Source organism: Centropristis striata, chromosome 7, assembly GCF_030273125.1.
Source record: "Centropristis striata isolate RG_2023a ecotype Rhode Island chromosome 7, C.striata_1.0, whole genome shotgun sequence".
In the NCBI taxonomy this organism is placed as follows: domain Eukaryota; kingdom Metazoa; phylum Chordata; class Actinopteri; order Perciformes; family Serranidae; genus Centropristis; species Centropristis striata.
The window spans coordinates 21,009,333-21,032,928 of record NC_081523.1 but is presented as its reverse complement, the minus strand read 5'-3'; the positions used below and the strand labels follow the sequence as shown (position 1 = coordinate 21,032,928).

Below are 23,596 nucleotides of genomic sequence, written 5' to 3'. Positions count from 1 at the left end.
AGTAAATTAGATTGAGCAACATACATATATTTCCGCAATCAAATTAAGATTCCAAGTCAATGGAGAAAATTCAGGCCCAGCAGTGGGGAGGTCATTAAGTTTATTGGCTGAATTGGTTCATGAGTGACTGTCACCTAAATCTAATATGGCACCATGCAGTTCAGACAGCACTCATCCGTTGTATTTGTGTGTATGTCCGTGTGTGTGTGTGTGTGTGTGTGTGTGTGTGTGTGTGTGAGATAGAGAGATATTCTGAATACATGATTGATTTCAGTGCGTGAAAGAAGATGAAACAAATGGGCTGGTGTGAAAGCAAGTCAACAAAAGCAAAGAGGAAGAAACAGAGAAAGCAAATAGAAATTTAAGGCCCCATTCGGCTGCACCGATTCACTTTAGCCCTGCACATTAATCAAATTACCTCATGAGCTGCAGACAGACGGAGAGCAACACCTAAATCCGACTCTGCCCTGCTATAGCTTCTCTGATCCACAGTGGACCACATGCAGAAGTTGGAGGTTTAACGTGGAATCCTACTCCGTGTTGACCAAAGATAGCCTGCTTAAAACCTCACTGAGAGAAAAGGCCGCTGGACTGGAATCCAATCCATTCGGTCGGACTGAACTGAGAGGCCCTACTGAAAGAAGATCTGAACCACAACTGAGGACTCTGCAGCAGGTCGAGGAAGGGTCGAGATTTGTTAGGCAACCCCCATCTCTAACGCCACCTCCATCCCACCCACAGCTAACGGACAAAATTTTCTTCATTGCAGCTCCTTGAAGTGGCCAGATTAATAAGGCTGTAAAGACAAATACAAGGCCTTTCAGCATCTTAAGAGTCTGTGTGAGTAACAATGAATACATGCGTGTGTGTGGTCCTATAAGGAAGCACCCATACGGAGACTATAAACAGAGATCAATGCTATCCTGCAGGAGACCTTGCTCCAGGCGTGTGTGTGCATGTGCGTGTGTCCTAGGTGTGGGACGGGCTGGAATAACACAGCTGAGCTCCAGAGGCGGCCATATTTATGCCTTAAACCCTCTGGAAGACTAAAAAGTATTTTTCTCCCCGGGTGTGTTTTCATCACCCGCGCATACACACACAAAAACACATACTATCTCACAGTCTGAATGCTTATCCCGACAGGCACAAACGAGCATGAATTAATGTTTTGAGATATTCTATGAATTTCAATGCTCTTACTTCCGCTTGAGATTCTGACAGCAAAATACGCATGCTAATCATAGGGATGGGAGGGAAGAATATCTGTGTGTGTGTGTGTGTGTGTGTGTGTGTGTGTGTGTGTGTGTGTGTGTGTGTGTGTGTGTGTGTGTGTGTGTGCATTGACGGCTGTGTGGGTGATTGGAGTTGTCATCAGCTGGCGGTTGAAATGACAGTCGACTACTGGGCTGCTGCCACTTAGTTGCCATGCGGTACATCAGGAATGACTTGCAATTTTCTAACTATCACTTTCAAAATGGATTCTAATTTTGCTGGATTGGGCCTGTCAGGCAGAGCTGGTGTTACTGCTCTGTTGACTGATCCCAAAGGTTGGCGTTCAGAGGGCTGACCAGTGCAGAAAGACAGTGAAGCCTCTGTTCGGGGATGTGATAGACACAAGACAAAAAAGAGAAAGTGATGAGAAAATGAGTTCTGTTTTTAACAGATGAAGGCGTGTTGCATGAAACCTGAAATTCAGCAGGGATTTCTTTTTTACTGCTAGAAAAGAATCTGGAATAGTTTTTGACATTTTTTGGGAAATTGGCTTTCTTGCTGAGAGTTAGATGAGAAGATTGTTACTACTGTCTGGAGGCAGCAGCTGGTTAGCTTAGCTTAGCACAAAGGCTGGGAACAGGGGGAAACAGGTCACCTGGCTCCATAACAAAACAAACACAACAAAATCCTTCAACTAGCACCTCTGATACAAAGGCCTGCCCTCTTTTAGTCGATGAGTCCACTAATTGGTTGTTTTGTTGTTTGTCGACGAAGATTCCTTCAGTTGATTGGTCATTTTGTTATTCTTTTCTAATGCTACATGCCTTATGTCCATGAAACTTATGAGCACATCTGTTAAAAACAGATTTAAAGTGGCACCTTGGCATGATTATTTGTGGAGAAACTCTTCTTTCAGAACTACTAATGCATTATATCTATTTAGTTTATTCTGCACACAAACCCAAAGTGCAGAAACAAGAAGGTATGTTTTTAAAGGGGAATATGTTCAGACTATTTCTTGCCCAGGAGCAGTGACTTCCTGTTCTCCCTGCTTTTGTTACCTTTGAACAGAGCCAAGCTAGCCGTTTCCCCCTGTTTACAGTATTTATGTAAAGCTAAGTTAACTGACTGTGGGCAAAAACTTCACATTACTGTACAAATATCAATCTTGTTATATAATGGGGCATTCATGTGCTCGTAGTCGTAAGGCGGAAACAACATGGACGCTACAAAGGTGTGTTCCATTTTATTTCTCAGGATGTTTAAACAGCACCTTCATACCTTAAAACCACTAAGATATATGCTTACCTACCTTGCTATTGGGGCTAATGCTAATAAATACATTTTCTAACTGATCTGGGTCACTCTAAGTGGACAGCAACTAATGGCTACAACCTACTATTGTATTACAAATGACTTGAGCAAAAACATGCAATTACTGAAAACATTTATTCCAATAAACACAAGATGCATTCACAAATGCATGATGACTCTCAGCAAGAAGGCAAATAAGCACATTTTCTAAAAACTAAACCATTCTTTTAAATACACATAGCAATATATTTTAATCATAGCTACTCAACAAAATGTCACAGCAATTGATAACATTAACTTTCCAATTAATTATTATTAATACAGCTAGTGCATGGAAACTGCATTTTTAATATGTCTGATTGTATCAAATCATATTTCAAACAAGGTAGGCTGTGTTGACTATTAAACACTTTAGTCTAAAATTACTTTTAGGTGTAATTTCAGAACGGCATCTGTGTGGTGTTGGGTGAACTGTCCCTTTAGCTGCAATTCAACAAATCTCTGTCACTGGAGAAGCCAGGAGCCTGCTAATTCCGTCTCCTGGCTGTACATTAACTATACATTATCTCAATCCATGTGCAAGGTTCATTAGTGTGAATGAAATTACAGCTGGCTGGAAATGAATGTGTGTAATTAGCAGAGGTCTGTCCCAGTAGAGCCACACAAGCTATAGACGGAGGTAATGGGATCCATTGAAAAGCCATTGTCTGCTACTTCAGGGCTTCAGTATCTTTCTAACGACAAAGCTATGCAGTCGAGACATTATAGCGCTAACGTCCTTCTCCTGATGAGGGAGGAGAGTCTGGGTCAAGATGAGCCCGTCTGTGCAAAGTGCGTTTGTGTTGTGGAAGCTGTGTTTGTTAGATCTTGCGCACAATTTGCACGCATTTGCCAGAATGACATTTGCTGAGCCTGTCAGAATTTATTACAGATGTGTTTCTCTTGCTTAATTTGAACTTTGCCCTATAAATCCTTTTGAGATTAGTCTTTTTGATAAAAATCCTTCAGATATTAGTCCTGACATCAAAGCTCAAAAACAAGAAAACAAAACAAAGGCAGAACAAAATGTAGCAAAAAGATTGAGTAAAGCTAGCACAGCACACAGACAAAAAGCCACTACTGTGGAAGCTAACATGGCTGAAAGTGAACAGAATTCATTTGCATATGAAAATAGCTGGGCACCAACTGCACTGGACTGAAAACTACCGCATGACTGTGTGCGCACATGTGCGAGGATGTGTGTGTTTTTAGGTTCACTTGTCCACGCCAGGAAATAACCTTACACTCTTTACCCTTCCCATTTCGTTTGGAAAGTCACCCGACACACTCCACCACACACACACACCCACGCATGTATGCACACGCACACACAAACACACACACACACAAACACACACACTACCCCACCCTTTGACACACACTCATGATGCCTTCATGCGTGCACGTATACTGGCTTCAGTGACTCCCTGCAGTCAACCTCCTTCTGCTCACAAACAGCCCCTCCTCTTTCCTTTTTCTCTCTCCAATAACTGACTCCTCCCCTGTTCCCCCCTCCCATGACACACACACACACACACACACACACACACACACGCACGCACACACACACATACACGGAACGTTGCCTAGCCCTAAGCTGACCCGTTGTGTGTACTGACGTCACACACTAGACAAGGGGAGGCATCATTCCAGACAGACACACACACACACACACACACACACACACACACACACACACACGTGCACACCCCTACACACATAACCACACACACACACACACACACACACACACACACACACACACACAGGCCCCAGCCGAGGGGGAAGCTGCATTCCAGCACAGGCACACAGACACACAAACACACATCACCACGCCTGGCGGTGGGAAGCATGGGGAGCGCTCAGCTGTAGCGGGGAGGTGGGGAAGAGGGCCAGGGGAGGCGAAGGGGGGAGTTTCAGAGAAGGGAGGAGGGAGCGATGGCTCTGAGCCAGTGTTCCTCTGAGCTCAGCACTTCCCCTTTCAGCTCCAGCCAGCCGCCAGTTTGCGTAACGCAGCCCATGCATCCCTGCCGGCTCGTGCTTAACCCCTTCCTTCCTGGAGTCACTGAGGTCACACCCGCTGTTCTCTGTTCGCCGGCGCATGCCACATCCTGGCGAAAACCTGCCACTGCCAAACATCCCCTGACATCCCCCTGCTCTGGCTGTCCCATTATAGCACCGAGCACACTGGCCCACTACTCATACTTCCACATTATTACCTGACACAGATGGAAGCAGATACGCACACGTGTGCAAACACACACAAACACCACAGGAAGTAGGTTAACCTTTTCCGTGCCACTTTCCTACAGATCTAACTATGTCTTTCTTCTAAAACACAATGAATATAAGCAGCTTGTTTAATCATCTAAATACCCAGGTAGCCTGCCTTAGAGTGACCTGGATTTGCAGCGGTATCTCTCTTTGAACACAAAAGCACTGCAACCACTAAAATACACACCAATTCAATATCAATTACCAAGCAATTATCATCGCTACAGACAAATATGTAGCTCACACTCTAACCACCTGATTTCTTTAGATTTTGACATTACAAAGAGCAAAGCGCATGTTATATTGCATGTGTATACACGCTGTACCTATTCAGCTGTATATCCATTGACCTTCCAAATGCTTATGTAGGCCAAAGTGTCCACTCTACCCACAGAGATGCGAGGCGTCGTACATGAGACGTGGCACCTTTCCCCCTTAAAACCCCACTGAAAAGTGTCATAGCTCACACTAACCACAGCAGACACAGTCCACGGCGGAGGGATGGGCAGAGCAGAGGGGGGGAGTGAATGAGGGAGGAGGGAAGGTTCTCTCACATTTAATATCACTTGACACGCGTCATCCAGCATCTCTCAAACAGCCGCTGAGCCTGTGTCAAAGCCACGGCCCTGTCGAAGATACTGCGCACGCGTGTTGCAGGGTGCACCTTGCACACGCACACACAAATACAAAACAAAGGCGACCCGAAGACAAATATCTCTGCCACCTGGCGCCGTGATCGACGGGCTGCTGCAGAGAACAGGAATTACCGGGATGAAGACAAGTGAGGGAAGGAGGAGAGAGAGAAAGGTTGAATACGTCTCTGCTGAATCGTGGTGGTCGATTCTCTTGCCTGCGGGCTATTCCTGTAAATATTGACGTTGATGTTAGGACCACTCTCTTAAGGATAAGCTATAAAGCAAGGGGGTTAGATTTACTCTGTGCAAACTGTAAGCATCTGAAATCACACGCTACGCTTGGCCTTCTCGAAGCGTGTTGTGAGAGACTTTCAGGGTGAAGAGCTGCAACCACATGGGGGAACTGAGCTCTCTCAGTAGGTTTACCGCTTGCTCCTCTCCCTCTCTCTCCCTCTCTAGATGGTTTAGGTTTCCACTCTCAAGCTAAAAGCAGGCAGCTGACATCAAAACCTTCAGAGAGACCCCTATTTCCCAGAATCAGCTCTCGTTTCATGTAAATAGCTGCCTTTCATGGCTACATTGAGATAAATTGCACCCTGCTGGACAAGAGGGAGACAATGTTCACCCTGGAGCCTCTTTTGTTGACATCTGTATGTGTTGCCATGACAACACATGTCCCTCGGTGCATGCGTGCATGTACATGTGTGTCTGCATTCATGTGTTGTATTTGTGGGGGGCATGCAGCGTGCATACGTGGGCAAAGACAGAGGAGCGAACAGGAAAGCGGGCAGGTCCACACACATAGAAACAAAAATACAAATACCTCTCATTCTTTCCTCAAACACACACAAGCACAGCTGCACAAAAGCTCGCAAAGAATAACACATGAGCGTGACCAAAACACTGAATCAGGTTAGACTTGCTTCCAACTACTATGTCCTCGTGGGAGGCTGCAGGCAGAGAAGTTTATTACTAATCATCTTCACGTTAAAAAGGGCAAAACTAATCCAACTATGACAAAGCCTTTTCCAAAACCCTCAAGAGGACTGTATGTGTCCGGTCGACTGGGAATTAATCTGCTAGAGGAACACAATGATGCATGAATTCATTTTAATGCAAGTGGGTTAAAGATGCCAATCCTCCTATGGGATCACCAATGCTCCATAGACAGTAGTCTCTATCCATCTAACTTTGTGGAAGAAATTACTGTGATTGCCTGTGCACGCAAAGCATATCCACATTGTTTAATCAAATTTGCTCAAGTTACCATTTTCATAGATGACAGAAGAATAATCATATCTGTATGCAATTACGTTGATTATGTCTCTTCAGAGACTTGCGAAGTGACGGACTATGTCACCTCTGAGACCACATGAAACAAAGGCCAACTGCTTTGTTTATATTTCACCACGTGTCAGTACTTTGAGATCCTCATTACGTTCATTTGAGTGCCGGAGGAGGCTACGGCAGGGGGTTTAATGGGGGGGAGGTCGAGGAGGGTGCTGGGCACAGCTGAGGGGGTACATGCTCTGCGCCATAGCAACCGTAAAGGAGGTTGAGGGTCTGCATATTAATCATAAGGATAGGAAAGAATATGCGTGCGTGTGTATGTGAGAGAATCCCCTCCCGTGGGCAAGTCAGCATTCACCCATGAAGTAGGTCAGTGAAATTTGCCCAAATTAGGTCAGTGGCAGTCAATGGGTGCCATCCTGGACAAGAGAAAGAATAAAAGGGGGAATGAAGAGAGAGCAGGAGAGAGTCTATAAGGTTAGGAGAGCAGAACCAAGCCGCTTACTTCATCTTAGCTTTTACACTTAGTTAATTACTGTTGCGCTGGTCCGTACAAAACACACACACACACACACACACACTCTAAACACACCAAAAACTGCCTCAGTGAGGTACCAAAGCTCCCCCAAAGCAGAGAGTTCTTTACAACTTCAATCCGTCACTTTTTCTCTTCTCAAACATCCCTGGTATCAGAATCAGTGCACATCAAAAGCCTGTTTTGATTGAAAACGCTTTTGAAAAGAAGTCCGATTTGGTTACATTGCTTAGGTTTGATTATTTAACACCCCTCCTCCTTCCCTCCTTCCCCTCTAGCTGTTTGGATGGTAGCTTCTTTTGTCATCAGCGTCTGTTTCGTCTAGCTTTTTCCCCTCCCTATTTTGAAGAATCCACATTGGGAGAGAGGGTTGTTGTGCGTTGTTGCCAATAAACGGAGGAACACAGGAACCTTTGAAGTCGGTGGCACGTTGTGATTTGCTTTCATCGCCGCATATCTGTCAGTCAACAAGAGAAAACGTGACTCCAAAGGAAACTTTTGCTGCTTTTCTCCCTCCCCAAATTTCCTCTCCACACGTACACACAAAAACCAAAACAAAACAACACAAAATGACAACAAAGACAGCAAGAACGACAAAGGCTGTATTGGGCATTAGACAGACAGGGAGTGGGCTGAATAATAATCTGTGAGGAGTTGCGAGGTGTTCCAGAATATTCTGATGTTGCTTCAACTGGCGCAGACCAACTCTCCTTCTTCCTGCCTGGGCTTCCTTGGCCCACTTCCACACAAAGGGAATGTGTGTGTGTGTGTGTGTGTGTGTGTGTGTGTGTGTGTGCATCCCACTGTAGCTGTGGGGTGCTCTCTGAACTTTATTCTGTCAGCCCTGTGTCGCTCATCTCAGAGCAGTTGGGTGTCAGAGAGGAGGAAGAGCATTGACAGGTGTCTTCTGTGGGCAACGTCTGTTTAGAAGAGTGATGGCGGAACCTGGGTCTGCACCTAATCACACGAGCCTGCAGCCTTACTCTGACAGCCACAGAGGTTGGGGAGGGGCGGAGAGGAGAGGGGGGTGGGACAAAGGCTCCCTTCCCTGGGCAGCGATCAAACTCGAGCCCCCGGCTTGCCTGGAGATGTGACAAGGCCCACTTCCCCTTTCGCTGCTTTTCCCCATCCTCCCCCTGCTGCCAATCATGTGTCATATGCTTCACACTCTCGCATGATGCACGCATTTGTGTGCGCAGCGTATGTGTTTGCGCTGGGGCTGAGCCTGTCTATACAAGTTAAAGGGACGCACGGAAGCGGGAGTAGAGGAGACAAAGAGAAGACACAAAGAGCTTCACAGGAAAGTGTTGAGCCAGAAACGACCAAATGTACAAGCTGAACGTGGCTTGGAGTAAAGCGAGCCACAATGAGTTACAGTGACTAACAATACTAGCCAGAAAGGGAAAGATGCCTGGCTAGTGAGGCTGGGTATAGGAGCCAGAGAACTGAACTGCAGCCAACCTGGATGAGGCCTCAGTCCAGATACGTTGGGACAGTACCAGGGGCCCAGCTACAGCCCGTCAGAGCGGAGAGGAGGGAGGAGGGGGAAGCAAGTGAATTAGCAAGAAAATACAGAGCGAAAAAACAGAAAAAGGAGAGAAAGAGAGAGGGCAGGCTTAAAGGCAAAACAGGGAGAGAGAGAAAGAGAGGGGTTTTGAGGCTTTTCAGCGCAGAAGTGGGATGGAGGGGGATGGTTGGAGGGAACTGCTGAGAGTCAGGCAGAGCTGGAGCCGAGGCTCAGAGGCAGGGCCAGGGCTGAGCTGGGGCTGCTGAGAGAGGAGCCAGGGCTGGAGGCCAGAGGAGGAGGGAGGGAGGTAGGAAGGGGGCTGAGAATAGGAGGAGGCTGTGGCAGAGCTGGGGCTGGGGCCGGGGCCAGAGCCAGGGGCCCCAGCTTTGGATTTAGTCAGCTGTTCCCCTGGCCAGCAGCTGGAAGGACGTAGGGAGAGAAAAGGAGGGGAGGCAGCAGGGGAGGACAGCGCAGGAGAGAATTCTAATGGAGAAACGGAAAGTGAGAGGAGATGGAGAGGAGTAAGGAAGGAAAAATAGCACAGGGAGAGAAAGAAGAGAGAAGGGGGAGAGGGAGGTGGTGGTGGAGGTTTGGAAAGAGGACAGTGGAAAAGCCATTAGATTCCTATGAGAGAGAAAACAGCGCTGAGAGCAGACAGACTGACAGAAGGTGGTTAAGGCTCACTGGCTTTGCAACCACTCTTCCCTTCCTCCCTCACTGGTCCTCCTGCTCCCTCATTCCTCTCTTCCCTCCCTCCCATCCATCCCTCCATCCTCCTCCTCCTTCCGTCACTGGTGCGCTATTCTCTGGCTACCTCCTTTCTCAACCAGTTGTGCTTCAGCAACAGCCCTGCTATTCATTACGCACGACCTGCAGGCATGACCCTAAACACACACCGAGATCCCAAACAGGTGCCACACACACACACACACACACACACACACACACACCAGCAACAGCAACAGCAAAGGGATCACACATGACTGAAGGGGGGGGGAAGGTTCGCAGGGAGTGTAGACAGAAGGGCTGAAGTAAGAAGAGGGAGCTCTCTGTGGCTCCCTGAGAAGCACTGCGGGAGGAGAGAGAGGGGGATGGAAAGAAGAGAAAACACTGAAAGGAGGAGAGAAAAAACGATGTAATTAAAGCAGAGCGCGTACATGCTTTGTTTCCCTAAAAGTGGTGAAATGAGATTTGGAGTAGGGGAGCGAGGGGCGAGGGTTCGCCATGGGGCAAGCAGCCGCTGCTAGCAAAGCACTTTATGGCCTATTATATTCCATTCAGATGGACCAGGCGTCTGGGATAAAAGCATTTAGTCTGTGCGTTAGTGAGTGACTCAGCACTTGGAGCCTTCACAGGTGGACCCCTTCATAACTACACAATGCATATCAATGAAGTGGCCTGCTCTATGCATATGGATCACTCACTCCTACACCTCTGCCTCTTTTTTTCCTCCTCCTCCACCTACGCCACCTTTTTCCTCCTCAACCTTTCACACTTTCTTGTGTCCCTATCTGTTGTTTATTCTGTCTCCTATTCTTTATAAAATACTTGATCAGGGCGGTATCCAATAAGGCAAGAAATAAGAGGAGGTGGGAGAGAATGAATGAGAGCTCCAAAAATAAACAAAAAGCCTGAGAAATGCATCCCCTTGCAAATTGCATCCCTTTCGCGTTGCTTTTTTGTTCGACTTTTCCTCAAAATCAGGGGGAGGCGTTTTTGTGCACGGCTAAAATAGCCAGCCCACCTCTTCTCCTCCCTTTCCATCTCATTTAGTGTTGAGACGGTAGACAGCAGCCCCCTCCCTCTATGGCTTCCTCTCCATCACTCTCTTGTCTCTCTAAAGCTCTCCCTCCACCCATCTGCCCTTTCCTTTTCGTTCTACCTCTGCGCCTCTCTATCCCCTTCTCTCCTCCCCTTGGTGGTGGTTAATGGCACAGGGATCCAGCGTGGAATATAGATCAGTGCGAGATGGATGGGGCACCAGGAGCTCCGGCCAGTCCCGTAGGTCCCAGACCAAAGATTAACTAAATATTAGCTGACAGGAAGAGAGAGAGGCAGGGACACAGCTGCAGCTGCTAGTGCCACTGCCGGCAGAACAAACGACAGAGACTGTTTTTAACCCCCTTTGCTCTCGGGAGAAGGGGAGACGCATGCAATAAACACACAAGAGATGCAAAAATACACACAACGTGTTGGGGTACTGCTGTGCACGCGTACGCACATGCTATCAGAGGCACCCTGGGAGAAGAAGTCCACTAATCACATTCTCTTCTCCCCCTCTCTGCCCTGCCAAGGCGGATGGCGAGGGGGAAAAAAAGGAATAAATCTTTATTAGGCGATGTGTCCCTGCTTTATCGATCGCTTCGCTCCTTCCCTCCCCTCCTCCCTATACACCCCCTCTCTTTCTCTCCCTTCCTTTTGTTATTTTAGGCGTGTGTCTGCCATCCACTCCAATTGAGTCAGGCTGTACATCAGAGAGGACCATTACCCATGTCTCCCTGGGCTGGGCTGTCACTGGCTGTGAGGGGGGTAGGAGGTGAGGCGATGTAGCCACCCAAGAGGGACAGCTAGCTGGCTAACAGCTAGCCAGACAGACAGCCAGACAGACAGACAGGAAGCCAGGAAGTAGGTTTTGGGCAAGAATGCAGACAGACAGGGTGGCATTAACACATGGTGGCAGACATCCTCAACAATGCCAGTTAACAACAATGGTAGATTTGTACTTCATCCACAAGTCCTGTGTGAGCATGGCGGAGACACCCTGATTTATGGTGCTAATTTCCAACTAGCCGCTAATGATACAAAGGAGTCACAGCTTCTTTCTCCCCAGCGAAGGATGGATCCCAAAATAGTCCTGAATCAAACCCTACAACTACAACACTACGGTTGAGTATGGTTTTGATTGTTTTGTTAGTAATGCCCCAATTTTTGGTTCTGAAATAAGAGTAAAACTTTTTTTCCATACCCTACTTCAAGAAATGATTTTCTACAACCCCCTCTTTTTCAAATAAAAGAAGCCAAAGTTCTAGGATATTAAATAATGTCTAACACAAGCAGCCGTACAGGGACTTTGCCTCTTTTTTTAAAGACTAAGATTTAAATCAGGAACTATGTGATCAAAGTAAACAAGATTATGAATTGGACCAGACATGATGCTATCTTTCGGTACCGTCTAAAAATACTCTCTCAGGGTTTGTTTGCTTTTTATGAGAAAATTTAAGCATTTTTCACGCACTTTCAAGGCCATTGTGTTTACAGAAGTCATTAATAGCCACAGAAATCCATCGACACCTTTCTTTTAAATTTTACCAGCTGTCCATATTAAGTTTGATTGTATGTTTTGATCATGATTATTTAATGCCTGCGAATTTCAAGGGTAAAGGATCAACAGGACTTATCTAGCTATTAGCAAGCTGACTACGGGAGACAACAAACAAATGTGACGACGGGATCATTTCATTTAAAATATTAAAATATTTTGGTAAACAAGAGTAATTGTGCAGATCAAAGAGTTTATTTCCTAACCTTGACAACATAATGGCTACAATAAAGCATTTTCCAAACTCTCAAGGTGTTGTATGACCCCTGTTAGAGCTACAACAAAAAAAGTAGTAAGGTTGAATACTCAGTCTGAGTACAAATCCTGGGACTGCAATAAAGCATTCAACATTACATCAAGCAGACAATGCAAAAAAGGCCACAGCATGGTCCTCAATACTTTGGACACATCAGGGTAAGGATCATTTAAAAACTTTAGAGAAAGACACAACTGCAAACAAGCCAAGTCCTGTTTCTTTCCTAATTCCAGACAGCGGTAAACAGAGAGCTGCTAAATGTAGAAGAAGTGATAGCCCCCGAGGTCTGCACGCAGACTGCTAGCATCGAGCACAGCACAGAGAGCAGGAGCTAGCTAGCCGGCTAGCCTTCCTTTGGGAGCTCTGACACAGGAAACACTATGGAAACATGCTGTATCTAGATAGGGGCAGCGTAAATAAGATATGAGTTTCTATTGCCTGGCTTGGGAAATGAAACTGGAAAATTGAGAAGGGGAGGAAAAAAAGAGACCATGACAGCTTATAAACACAAGGAAGGAATGCATGAAACAGAAGGAGGATATAGACATAGGTATGGCGTGATTAGAAAAAGAAGAGCAAGAGAAAAATGAAGGCCAGGAATGAAAACTAAGCAAGAAAATGAGCAAGAAAGAAAAAGAAAGGGCTCCTTCAAGACAAAAGTCTTTAGAAGGGCAAACTAGATTCCATAGTCAGATGAAAGCCGTCCTCTCCTTCCCTTTGAATCTCTCTCATTCTTTCTTTGTCTGTCTCTCTGTCTCTCATGCCTGGAGAGCCTTTCTAGCTCTATTCAGCTCCGCTCTGCCACAGAGAAGTAAATGCATGTCTCACATGCCACACAGCCACGACATCGTTGGACCAGGCAGAGCCAGAGGCACCTCACACTCTCAGGACCTCCTCCTCTGCATAGCTCACACGGCACTTGAGCCTGTCGGGCAAGAAGAGAGGAGAGGGTAAACTCCCCCTCGCAATCCGGCTCCTATTCCTGATTGTTCCACAAAAGGCAGAAAAAACTGGGCATGTACTTTGTCCCCTGTTTGGCTGATCTCTCAGGTGAGAAATTGCTTATTGGAACATGCAAAAAGACACATCCACACATTTAATCAGGCAGGCAATCTTTCCCTTTGGTTTGGTGATGTTTATTGGAAAACAATAATGCGAGCATGGGCCCTTCTTTCAAGCAGAGCGATCAACCACTGGAAGGACAGTCTGACCAGATTGACCTTTGGCTTTAGTAAATCCCTTGGGGTCAAGTGAAGAGGTCAACATTGGGCCAGCTCAATGCTGGGGGAGGGACCAGTCGATGAGTGAACACCTCTGTTGGAGTGTGTGTGTATGTGTGTGTGCGATAGGGGTCAGCGGCAGGTAAACCCTCATCCTCTGCTGTTGTTTACTCTAAGGCGCCTAGTCACCGGCACCCCGGCACCATGTGCGTCTTAAAGCATGTGTGCAGGCAGGTATGTGTGTGTGTGTGTGTGTGTGTGCAAGAGTGGAAATGGGATAGTGTGGGAATGATGACAGACGGGAATGTCATCCGCCCTCTTATCATTAACATGCCTCACCTTTATTGAGCCTGACACACACACAGCCATAAACACGCTCGCTGAGCCATTAAAGTTGTACACGCACATGCTCAGATTCAGTCACTGATAAAAACGGGCTGAGAGAATCTACCTTTACACAAGGCCTTGTGGAAGTATCTGGTGGAAAATATTTTTGTCCAGCCAGCAGCTTGAAGGAGTGAATCCACACTGCACTTTCAACCTACCAATCATTTATAATAACCTCAAGGGTCAGAGCTAGTTTGGCACAAGACAGAAACGTCTTTGTAACCTATTTTCTGCAAGCAGTGTTTACGGTAAAAGTTAGTTTGGAGAGGCAGCCCAACTTCAGAATCAAAAATACATATTTTCTGTAGTGCCATTTATGAATCTAGATTGTTTTGGTGAAAGTTGCCATGGGTTGGGAGATATCGGCCGAAGAGATGCCTTCTCTTGAATATAATGGAACTCGATGCCACTTCTCCTGCAGCCGTCAAGCGCAAAAAAATTCATTTGAACTGGTTAATCGTGATAATCCACAGACCTTGTTGTGAGCACTTTCGTAAGAGAAACATTTTCTTTCTAGTATAGTTCTTCCTTATGCAGGTAAGAGGGAAAATATGTTTTTTGGGGTGAACTGTCCCTTTAACAAAGACCAAACACTACTAACCAAAGTCGAGATATTCTTTGCTCTGCCCTTCATTTTTTTTCTAGGATAGATCAAAAAGATTGCCCTTAATCTGGAACAACAGCAGGTAACTTTCTAGTCTCTCAGCAAAGTATACAGTGATTATGTGCACACACGCACACACATACACAAACCCACACAAAATATCATTTGTAGCCTTTGGGCTGATCCAAAGCTGTTTGGCTTCTGGGGAGAAACAGCTGTTGACCAAACTGCACAGAAAGACTCTGTTCTGTGGCAACAGTGAAAGCATGTGTAGTCCGTAACACACATTCTCATACTCATGTAGTAAATGCACACACACATACACACACACACACACACACACAGAGTATACATACATTGAACCCTCCACTGCAGTAAGCAGAGTCTTGGCCTGCTTTGTGCTTATTTCAGCAGCTCATTGGTGCAAAGAGGAATTCATTAAAAAGGAAAAAAAGCGAAAGGGAGCATCAGATAGGAGAACGCTGAGTGCTGCATTCCCCTGTTGTTATTATTGCCAAATCGAAGAGAGAAGGGCGGCTGGTAATAAAAGTCATTAAATGAAATAGAAAAAACAGCTTTTAATAGGGCCTTGTCATTGTGGATTTAGTAGCCTTTCTATCGCCTGCTCCCTCTGCTGCGTTCCCTGTGCTCACAGTGAAGAGAGGGGCAGGACCTCTGTGGAAGGAGCACTGGATTCCTAGACAGAGTCAGCCAGCCGAGGAGCTGTGCTGACGCACACCCGGCAGCCACAGTCTGGGACAGGAGACAAGTCAAGCTGGAACGGGGACTGGGGCAGACGTTAGAGAGCTCATGCTGGAACTTTATTACTTTAGCTGGTTTATTTTAACAGAGGCGATGCATGCTGATCTTGTACATTGAGAGTCTCTGAAAATGAGCCAGTATTAGCACAGTGGGTAATTCTGAAGCCTGGTCTTTGGGCAACTTGGTAATAAAGCCGGGAGTGTGGCAGAAGCAAGGTGGCTAGAGCTGGAACTGGGAATGGTGATTTAAGAGGGGCGGGGAGGAAACGGCTATGTCTGGGACCAGGAATGGGACTGGGAGGGAGGCTGGCTCCAGTCAGGTGGGAGGACTGGAAATAAGTCAGACAGAGGACTGTCTAATGGTACATCTTGGGTACAGTATTTGGAAATGTGAAGAGCAGGAGACCGTTATGGCTGAGTGTAGGAGATGGAACATGGCTGGCTCGAGGAAGTTATGGTTTGTGGTGGGAATAATCTATCTAGAGGCACATCTGGGTCTGGGAATGGGGTTGGTTAAGGGTTTGGATTTGGGGCTATGACAAGGATTGGGACCTTCTGGAAATTTCTGGGAACATGACAGAGCAGGCAGAGGAACCAGTGGTCATCTATCACTCAATGGGTACAGCACAGCAATGTCAGGGTGTGCTTTATGACTTCAATCCTTGAGGAGGCCACCCAGATTGGGCTGACTGTCTGTAAGTAATCGAAGGCGGAAACTGAGCTTGTGCTGAAACTCATTACGAGTAGAATGAAAGTAATTATCCCGTAAACACATTTCAGATTTACAACAATGATTACCGGAACTTCAGTTTACTTGGAAGACATTCTACGCAACTAGAGGTAAACAAGAATCTCATTACCTGTATGATTTGTAAATCCAGATATTATCCAAAACCGTGCAAAATTACATAGCAAACTAGAATGGCACACAGACCTTCGTCAAGGTCAAAGATGCATTCATGTGCTCCTCACATGTTCCCATATCTCGAATTGGGAAGTTCCGACTTCAGTGTGTTCATGAGCTTTAAGTTGTCATGTGGAAACCAAATGGATGTCACCAAGAAGATGTGTTCTTTTTTATTGCTCAAAGCAGTAAAACAACACATTTATTTCTGTTTATCGTGTTTGTGTGACAACGAAGAGCAAAGAAAAAGGATCAGGTGAGCCATCAAATATTATCAGGATTTAATTTTCCAGTTATTCCAACACATGAATGCAGCACAAATGCCCTATCTCACAATGTCAACAAAAAATAATTTGTGTATTCAGATCCACTCCAAAATTTAGTGGGTTCTTCCTTGGCCATACTACACCCTTCCACCAAGTTTCATGAAAATTGGGCCAGCAGTTATTCCGTAATCCTGCTGACGGACAGACAAATCGAGAAGAAAACATAACCTCCTCTGCAGAGATAAGAATAATGATATTAAACTGAAACATTAAAGAATATATACAATGCACAATATTTTCTCTATATTAAACATGCACACAGACACTCACACAAAGAGAGACTAAGCTAACGTGTTTCCATTAAGCGACAGCTGAAATGTATCCTATCTTTTTTCCATTCAGCCAACATAATGGGACAAAGGCCTGGAATCTGCTTCTCTCCTCGTCTCTCAGATACACAGTCAGTCAGAGGGAGCACTTTCCCTAAAGACTCAATGTCTCTTCACATGGATGCGGTTGCTGCCCCTCTCTCTCCCTCTTGGACAGCCATTTGTTTACACTAGCTCTAGACTCAGCCATGTTTCCATGACGATACAAGCCCAGGGATAGTCACATGGCTAGGGGTAGACCTGAGGCAACGGATCCAGGATCACTGCTCCTTCAACACCCTCACCTTGAAGCTCGGTCCACTAAAAAGAGACCTGGTTCACTAATTCTAAGCTTTCCCAGATTCCTTGAAAAAAGAACTGCTCCTTGGTTTATCCTTTAGAATAGCATCAAACATTTTCTTGGGGTTATGATCCTCAAAAGTCCTGAGTCACATTGTGTCAGCGTCTCTTTAAGTCCTGAGTCACAAGTTGAGCCTCTTAACATATTGGTTTCACACAGTTTAACAGCATATTCGGAAGCTTTCTGTCTCTCTCCGTCTCTGGTGGTAGGCATGTGGGCTCATTCTCGACGGGCATTGTAAAAAGATAAAGGGACTCTCTAACCTAACAGGAAAATAAAACCAGATCCACCCACATGAAAAGAAACAGCCCACACACAAACAAAAAGAATAAGCCCTCACCCACCGAAAATCTAGCTCAGCCTGATAGCGTCTCGCAGACAACATGCTCATGCAAGATTCACGTTTGGCATCTTAAATTCTGCACCTTCATGGACAAAATGCTTGAAATGTTGACGTGGGTCCTCAAGAAGCTCTTTGAAAAAACCCAGAGTACAAAAATGTGTGTGTGTGTGTGTGTGTGCGCGCACAAGTGTGTTCTTGCACAAACATGCTCAGTATTACTCCACCTTTTGTAAGTGGTACAGATTTCTCCTTGGCATTTGGCTTACCGCTTTGTCAGACAAACAATAACCTACTAGTGTGTGCAAATATTCTTTGTTGTTTTATCAGCCCCTTTGTTTTGTGGGTGTTGTTCGTGCCTATGTGTTGTATTGTTGTAAATTATGTCCGATATCGCCACTGCTGTGCCTGAATGCTAAGCACACATGTGATTTAAAGTCAATAGGAAATGACATATGGCTCCATCCGCACACTTAAAGCATGCTTTTTACGAGCTAAACATACGGTTTAGCAGAGTCTGTGTTATGATTTTCACCATCTGTGTTCCAAAAAAAAAGGAACAGGTTAAAAAACAGGGAACCACCAGCCTGGGTTGTTATTTCACTGTTTCATTGACATCATGATAAAAAGAGGGTGAGAGAGAGAGTAGATGACGCAGAAACCTAATTAAGATTCTCCAGAGCGTGAACAAATTAACCTGAGTTATGAGCATGCAGAAGCACAAGGCAGACACACACATATGCACACACACACAAATTCATCTCGGAAATAGGTGGAGCAGAGGAGGATGACATTCACACTCAAACAGGCATGACTGCCATGGACATTCAGTGATATTTTAAGCAGGGGAAAGGCAAAATATTATAGGCTATCTAGTCCGACAACACCACCATGGAAAATACACCAAAATAGGCTACAGGATATGCATATCTGCTTTCATTCTAGTTGAATTTAAAACAGCCTCAACAAGCTCATCACTCAGATTTGGGGCAGCAGCATGATAAAATGACATGTAGCTTCATGTGAAAAATTAGCCTAACAAGGAGAGCTGGATAAATAGGCTGTAGCATGTAGCCCTAATGACATTGCAGAGAGCGACATATGCCAGGCATCAGTATGTCACTCCATAGGGACATGGGGCTTACGGTAAGAGGATAGTAAGAGTGAGGTGGTGGTGGGGTAAGGGGGGGTTATGGTTTATTTACCTCCTGGCACAAAGCCCTGAAGGCACACAGAGGGGGTGGGATGAGGGATGAGGGGTCAAAGGGGGGAGGAGCGGGACAGGACGTGTCATATATGAATGAGAGACGAGGGGGTGAACTTGACCCAGACTGGAGGACTAAAACAGGAAGGAGGGTAATGAAGTGCAAACATGCTTTGTCATGCCATGTTAGAGCCATAGGATTAGAATTCTATAATTAGAGGACGGGGCACCATAATACTAGCCTTCCTTTCAGCATGATGAGCTGCCGAGTCTAAATTACACAAGGGGGCCGGAGAACAGATGCTGTGATCAGAACAGGCAGCTCTGGAAGTTTTCTCTACCAGTAAAGGATGCTTAGTTACACGGTCTGATTGACAAGCTAAAGAAAATTTTAACTTGGCACAGGGTTGCTGATATTTCTGTGATCAGCTTGTGACAATGTAATTTTCATGACAGACAGCGGTTGTTATGGGACTGTTCTCCAAAGCAACATGCATATTTCATTGTATTCGTCTGCAGTTTTTTAATGTATTATTACACACAGAGCCTTTTCATACAGGTTGAGGTTAGGTATGTGCTCCACTACCTGTTCAGCGGCTGACAAATTCATCACTGATTCGACAGGAGGAAAGAGTGCAAGAGGGCTGAAGCTGGGTTGTTATAACACTGCTATAACAGGAGGAGCAGCGGACTGCTAGATAACACTTGCATTCATATATGAATATTTATCTGGAAGGCTGGCATTGGAACAGATGAGCTCGCATGGGAGGAAGAACAACCCATCTATCTCGCTCTTTCCCATTCTCTGCGCTTCATTCTTTACTTTCAGACATCCCCTTCTCTTGCAATCACCATTTCAATGCCTCTTTCCTCTTTTGCATTTTCCACCCACTTTTTCCCTCTAGGCTTCCCCTCTTTTTCTTGATATCACCCGATCTATTGCTCTTCCCCTTAAACGCCATCCCCCTATCCGTTCCCTCTGCAGTACTGATGTATGGAAAGAGATGGAGGAAAAAAGGAAAAAGCGTGTGATTAATGTCTTTGAGAAAAAGATAAATAATCACAGGAGACTGGGGGCTGGTAGTTGGCCTTAGGGGAGTAAATATGGAGAGTTTTATAGCTGCTCACTTGGGAGAGAGGGAGGTGGAGGAGATGAGAGGGGGAGGAAAGGAATACAGCGACAGCAGATCCATTCAAGTATATTAGCTTTCCCCCCCATACACAATAACCTCCACATCTATTCTATTGCTCTACTGTCTTTCATCATCAACACTGAATCCCATCCCACTGACAGCACACACACACTAGAAGCCACACAAAGCCATGCTCACTTGTACGTGTACACACACACACACACACACACACACACACACACACACACACACACACACACACACACACACACACACACACACACACACACACACACACACACACACACACACACGCACACACGCAGCCTCAAAACAACCCTGCACTTTCTTTTCCAGGCCAGACCCACTGTATGTGTTTGATGGGCCAATACATGTGGTGTGTGATGTGGCTGACAGCCCCCTCCCATGCTGCCCTGCTTTTAAGCCCTCATCCTCCAGTGGCTGCCTGTCCCCTGGAGTAGATTGCATCTTTTATTTATCATTTTCTCTTCCTTGGCTTTATTTTCCCCAGCCCCAAAAAAAATTCTGGGGCGAAAATTGCAATCAGCATAACATGCCCTCCTCCTGCTGTGTACTCGCCTGTCATCCTCCACTCTCTGTGAGCATGCAGGATGAGACTGACAGCCCGTGCAGACGAAGACACACACATGCACACACAGATGCATGCACAATCCCCCTCTGTGTTTATCAAACCCCCACACTTAATCTTTTCTCTCTCGTTCTCTTTCACACACACAAAAACACACGCATGGCCAAAGAAAATGACCCCATTCCCCTCTTTGTCACTATTTTGGACTGTTTTCCAAAGCACACATGAATCTCCTCACTGACGCCTTACACTATTTTACCCCGTGCTGGGTGTTTAGCTTCCTATAGCCCCAAAAGAGTGAGCACATAAATGAGTCTAATGCTGGGGAATCTGGTAAACAGGCCAGAGAGGGAGGGAGAGCTGCCTGCCTGTCTGCCTGCTCCATGGCTACTATTGTGCACTGCACATTCTCTGAGCCCACAAGAGCTGAAGCCATCTCCACACAGATTCTTTGGAGGGATAGTAAGCCAAGAAGTGAGAGAGGGAGCAGGGGAGAGAGATAGAGAGGGTGAGGGAGGGAGGAGGAAGAAGATCATGCATAAAATCTTGTTTGCAGAATGCATTAAGATTCAGATGAACTGGGGAGGGTAATGGGATTAGAATCCTGAACCGTTTCCAAGGGTGGGGAGTCGGATTGACAGCTGAGTCTATTGCACTGACGATTGCAGTGAAATATTGTGGCTCTGGCAAAGGCAGCCAGCCAGGCAAGGAGGCAGGCAAGCAGGCAGGCAGGCAGGGGGTTGCTGAGCCTACAGCACCTCTGTTTACTCCGAGCTTTACCACAAATAATACAGCAGACAGGGAAAAAATGCATCTTTGCCTCTACCAGCTGCATATAGCCTGGGCTTTAACTGAATATTGTGAAGACAGCAGAAAAGCTTCAGCCTGTCTCACAAAGGTGTTTGGCAAACAAAATAGAAGCACTGTGGCTTTAAATCACCGTCCCTCCCACCCTTTCTAAATATCGTCTATTTAGCCAGCGGTGAAAAGATATAGGGGGCTTTTGTCTGCGTACCCATTGGTGGGGGCATGGAGAGCTGGAAAGACATAAAAATAGGAACAAAGTGCTAAGCTTCCAATTGGGATGGCTCTGGGCAATTCAATGCGCGCAGCTCAGTGGGCAAAAACAAGGAGAAGTGGGCTACTATTACAGGCTGATCTGAAAATAGGCTATTCTCACACAGCTATAGGGTAGACTGGTGTGGAAATACCCTGCATTGTTTATAATACACAAGGCTATGGAAGGCAAACACAAGCCCTTTAAAAGTCTGGCATGGTTCCATAGAAAAAGGCAAACGGTGCGAGTTAGGTGTTTTGTTTATTGTAGGTTGTTTTCCTGCATTTTTGTAACGTTATAGTCCACTCACCGACTTGCAATACGTTGTCCACCCAGCCACCCTCTAGCAGAGTGACACCCCGTAGGAAAGGCAGCTGGGTCTCGTCATTATTGTCCCCGCTAGTTCCACTTTCTTCTCCTCCGGCGTTGAAAGAGGAATACATACAGATCTCCTTCTCGCTTCTCGGGAATGACCAGTATACGATCCTCCGCTGGACGGGTTCCGGGATCCTCTCGAACCGCTCCTCCACCCTCTGGAACGGCCACTTCTCCGCGACTCTGCGTGCCGCGATGTCGAGCAACGACTCGGGGTTGTGCGTTTTTCCATTCCCCGACCCTCCCGGAGCGGACCCTGCGCCGCCACACAGGACTCCTCCAGCCCGCTGCCCCTGCCTGCATGCCGGGTTGTAGCCGGGCCTGCAGCAGAGCCGCTTGGCTGGGGGCTGCTGGACTCGCTCGGCCATGATCGCACCGCTTCCAACCTGAAGCGCAGTTCCTCTCCGATCATATAAACGGGATAAGGAAGAGAAAAGGGCAATCTCGCACCGATTGTTTGCCGTACATGGAGAGACTGCCCTTATTTGGAAAGGGAGGCGGCGCCTGCGAGTTCCGTGAAGTCCTTTGTGTTGTCAAAGTAACCGGGATGGGCGGGATTCTGGAGCGCTGCCAGCGCACGAGTGGCGCTATAAAAGGAACTGGAGGCGGAATTCCCGAACGTCGACAAATCCTTTGTGAAGCCGTTCGGGAGCGCGAGGGCGGAGCCCCGGCGGCCGACGGCCTTTGAAGTTTCCTTCTTATTTGAGTTTAAAGGCGGGGACTTAATCCAGGGGCGGTCTCGCAGTTTCCCACAGGGGTAAAAGGGGGCAAGAAAACTGACTTTTTTCCTTTGGAGCCTGTGCTACCACCCCAGGCTCTAGCTTCTTCAAAAACAACGTGATGGTTGTTTTCAAGGCTTAAGTCCAAAGGACTCTCAGCTGTCAGAGACAGAAAGGGCGTGGGAGGAGGAACATAAAGATATGGAGCTGGACATGCTTGTCCTCTGTAGCCACTAATCAGTCATTTTAGTCAGCTGTTTGGCATTGGTTTGCTGTGCTGAAGCTTATTGACAATTAATCACAAACACACTCTGAAAGACAAGCTCTCTCTCTCTCTCTCTCTCTCTCTCTGTCTCTCTCTCTCTCTCTCTCTGTCTCTCTCTGTCTCTCTCTCTCTCGCACACTCACACTGATCATTTATCTTAATTTTAAATGAGCGCTTCACAGATTTTACACATGAAGAATAATGAGGTATAATTGTCATAGGGGGAGTATTCAGCCTTCGCAAACACTTGTAGGGATCTTCTGCTTGAGGTAATAAGTCTGAGAAAATAACCTAGATGATGTCATCAAGGTTATCTTGGATTGGGAAATTTGAAACAAAAAAAGTATAAACTCTCTTCTCTTTATTCACTCCAGGAGTTGAGTCAACTCCCAACAGAAAAGGGAAAATTCAAAGGATGTTGGAAATTCCTCAAGGTCTGGCCAGACTAGTGGGTTTTCTTGTAATCATTATATGACACACACTAGTGGAGCTGGTTAACTATAAATTGTGGTGCAGTCAGTTTATGGTCCTCCTTCCTGTCTGTTGATAATGCCAGTTCTATAGCTGCGTCATGAAAAGGGGGCCCACTTCTGTAGGAGTAAAATAGTCATCAGGGGTTTAGGGTGCGGCTGCATTGCCCA

At 46.2% G+C, this 23,596-nt stretch overlaps 1 protein-coding gene across 1 annotated transcript in view; it reads right to left on the bottom strand.

The window, feature by feature from the left end:
- LOC131975012 (zinc finger SWIM domain-containing protein 6-like) overlaps positions 1-22,467 on the bottom strand; it is a 50,259-nt gene extending 27,792 nt beyond the window's left edge. Inside the window, exon 1 of the mRNA XM_059337535.1 lies at positions 21,907-22,467. Within this exon, the coding sequence (XP_059193518.1) occupies positions 21,907-22,339 (433 nt within the window). The 5' untranslated portion in view covers positions 22,340-22,467. The remainder of the gene's footprint in view (positions 1-21,906) is intronic.
- Positions 22,468-23,596: the final 1,129 nt, after the last annotated feature.